General features: G+C 63.7%; 1 protein-coding gene across 1 annotated transcript; it reads right to left on the bottom strand.

Annotated features, from left to right (window-relative positions):
* Positions 1–1,275: 1,275 nt before the first annotated feature.
* LOC132810750 (BICD family-like cargo adapter 2) lies at positions 1,276–3,277 on the bottom strand. The gene is made up of 2 exons (XM_060822697.1): positions 3,156–3,277; positions 1,276–1,436 (listed from the first exon to the last, which is right to left on the bottom strand). Exons 1-2 carry the CDS (start codon positions 3,264–3,266, stop codon positions 1,287–1,289), a joined length of 261 nt encoding a protein of 86 aa, XP_060678680.1. The 5' UTR covers positions 3,267–3,277; the 3' UTR covers positions 1,276–1,286.
* Positions 3,278–3,336: the final 59 nt, after the last annotated feature.

Below are 3,336 nucleotides of genomic sequence, written 5' to 3'. Positions count from 1 at the left end.
CTGTGATACAAAAACGGCATTTAATTAGAAACATTTTCATTTCCCTCTGTACAGCTATTTCTTCACAAACGTCAATAAATAGTTTAAATTTCATTCCCTCCCGCTCTACACCGTCCCCCATGGGACCCCAAACCCTTTCCCCGTTCCCTCCCGCTCTACACCATCCCCCATGGACCCCAAACCCCTTCCCCGTTCCCTCCCGCTCTACACCATCCCCCATGGGACCCCAAACCCCTTCCCCGTTCCCTCCCGCTCTACACCATCCCCCATGGACCCCAAACCCCTTCCCCGTTCCCTCCCGCTCTACACCATCCCCCATGGGACCCCAAACCCCTTCCCCGTTCCCTCCCGCTCTACACCATCCCCCATGGACCCCAAACCCTTTCCCCGTTCCCTCCCGCTCTACACCATCCCCCATGGACCCCAAACCCCTTCCCCGTTCCCTCCCGCTCTACACCGTCCCCGATGGGACCCCAAACCCCTTCCCCGTTCCCTCCCGCTCTACACCGTCCCCCATGGGACCCCAAATCCCTTCCCCGTTCCCTCCCGCTCTACACCGTCCCCGATGGGACCCAAACCCCTTCCCCGTTCCCTCCCGCTCTACACCGTCCCCCATGGACCCCAAACCCCTTCCCCGTTCCCTCCCGCTCTACACCGTCCCCCATGGACCCCAAACCCCTTCCCCGTTCCCTCCCGCTCTACACCGTCCCCGATGGACCCCAAACCCCTTCCCCGTTCCCTCCCGCTCTACACCGTCCCCCAATGGGACCCCAAACCCCGTCCCCGTTCCCTCCCGCTCTACACCGTCCCCGATGGACCCCAAACCCCGTCCCCGTTCCCTCCCGCTCTACACCGTCCCCCAATGGGACCCCAAACCCCTTCCCCGTTCCCTCCCACTCTACACCGTCCCCGATGGACCCCAAACCCCTTCCCCGTTCCCTCCCGCTCTACACCGTCCCCGATGGACCCCAACCCAAGCCCAGCTCTGTTGTCAGTGCTTGTTGAGTCTGTTTCTCTGGGGAGCGGGTGCCAGATTGGCGAGTGGGAAGGAGAAAGGTCCAGGGTGGTCTGGGTGTGTACCAGTGTCCAGGACCCTCGCCGGGAACGGGGAGGAGGGTCTGGGAGCCCAGGGAGCAGCTAGGCATCGCCTCACCCAATCGGTCAGCCCAGGCTGGGCAGAGAGGGAGGTCAGGGTCTGTACTCCGCTCCCCCCCAAACCTCGAAACACGTTCCCCCCAACCACCCCCGGCTCCCCCTCCCACCCGCTCCCCCAAACGCCAACCCGCTCATCTCTTCCTGAACCTCAGGAAGAGCCCCCCAGACTGCCGGGCGGAGGCCGCTCTGCCCTTCTCCGGGCTGCTGGCCGAGGCCGTTCGGCCCTCCTCCTGCTGCTGCTGGCTCCTCAGCTGCTGCCCGATGACAACCTGCATGTCCTCCTGCGAGGGGGGCGAGGGAGAAAGGGTCAGGCGTGGAGCGGGGGGTGGGTTCAGAGGGTCGAGGGATGGGGGAGATTGGAGGAACGGAGTTGGGTGGGCGGGGGGGAGAGAGAGAGAGAAAAACACATCACCATCCTTGGCCATTTCCACACTGGGTTCCCTGCCCGGCCAAACTAGCAACAGTGAAGCTGATCCCAATCCTCTCTCTCTCTCTCTCTCTCTCGCTCTCTCTCTCTCTCTCTCTCTCGCTCTCTCTCTCCGGTAACTGGGTTCGAACCCCAGGACGGTTTAGTTTCTGCTCGGGGCTCTCTCACTCCGGGGTGTTGTGGTAAACTCCCTGAATCGCCAGGAATCTTCATCTCCCAAATGGGGTGGAGGGGGGTTACAGGGATAGGGAGGGGGTGTGGGGGGGGGTTACAGGGATAGGGAGGGGGTGTGGGGGGTTACAGGGATAGGGAGGGGGTGTGGGGGGGGTTACAGGGATAGGGAGGGGGTGTGGGGGGGGTTACAGGGATAGGGAGGGGGTGTAGGGGGGTTACAGGGATAGGGAGGGGGTGTAGGGGGATTACAGAGATAGGGAGGGGGTGTAGGGGTTACAGTGATAGGGAGGGGGTTTAGGGGGTTACAGGGATAGGGAGGGGGTGTAGGGGGTTACAGGGATAGGGAGGGGGTGTAGGGGGTTACAGGGATAGGGAGGGGGTGTAGGGGGGTTACAGAGATAGGGAGGGGGTGTAGGGGGGTTACAGGGATAGGGAGGGGGTGTAGGGGGTTACAGAGATAGGGAGGGGGTGTAGGGGGTTACAGGGATAGGGAGGGGGTGTAGGGGGTTACGGAGATAGGGAGGGGGTGTAGGGGGGTTACAGAGATAGGGAGGGGGTGTGTAGGGGGGTTACAGGGATAGGGAGGGGATGTAGGGGGTTACAGAGATAGGGAGGGGGTGTAGGGGGTTACAGGGATAGGGAGGGGGTTGTGGGGGGTTACAGAGATAGGGAGGGGGTGTAGTTACAGGGATAGGGAGGGGGTGTAGGGGGTTACAGAGGTAGGGAGGGGGTGTAGGGGGCTACAGGGGGACAGTGTGGGGGGGAGGGGGACAGTGTGGGGGGGTGGGGACAGTGTGGGGGGGAGGGGGGACAGTGTGGGGGGGATGGGGGACAGTGTGGGGTGGAGGGGGACTGTGGGGGGATGGGGGGACAGTGTCGGGGGGAGGGGGACAGTGTGGGGGGGGAGGGGGGACAGTGTGGGGGGAGGGGGACAGTGTGGGGGGGGACAGTGTGGGGGGGAGGGGGACAGTGTGGGGGGGGATGGGGACAGTGTGGGGGGGAGGGGGACAGTGTGGGGGTGTGGGGACAGTGTGGAGGGGGGACAGTGTCGGGGGGAGGGGGGACAGTGTGGGGGGGAAGGGGACAGTGTGGGGGGAGGGGGACAGTGTGTGGGGGGACAGTGTGGGGGGAGGGGACAGTGTGGGGGGAGGGGGACAGTGTGGGGGGGGATGGGGACAGTGTGGGGGGGAGGGGGACAGTGTGGGGGGGAAGGGGGACAGTGTGGGGGGGGGGAGGGTGACAGTGTGGGCGGGTGCAGGGCCTGGGGCGATCGGACGGAGAGAGAGATGGTGAGTGACAGAGAGAGAGAGACAGAGGGTGGGAGACAGAGAGAGAGAGAGGGTGGGAGTAGGGCGATCGGAGGTACCCTCAGTAATCGCCTCTCTCAGAGCTCTCTGACCTGCCAGTCCTCCAGTTGCTGTGCCAGCTCGATCTTCTGCTCGATGGTCCTCAGTAGCTGATGGCTGAGTGTGTCCCGCTCTATCCTTCCTCTCTCCAACTCCAACTCCATCTCGTTCTTCCTGCAGAGAATCAGTGAAGGGTCAGCCATCGGCAGAGGGCAAGGGAGGGGAACAAAACTG

This window comes from Hemiscyllium ocellatum, unplaced genomic scaffold (assembly GCF_020745735.1).
Source record: "Hemiscyllium ocellatum isolate sHemOce1 unplaced genomic scaffold, sHemOce1.pat.X.cur. scaffold_1867_pat_ctg1, whole genome shotgun sequence".
Taxonomy (NCBI): Eukaryota; Metazoa; Chordata; class Chondrichthyes; order Orectolobiformes; family Hemiscylliidae; genus Hemiscyllium; species Hemiscyllium ocellatum.
The sequence above is the reverse complement of the archived record's forward strand: the minus strand, read 5'-3'. Positions and strand labels throughout refer to the sequence as shown.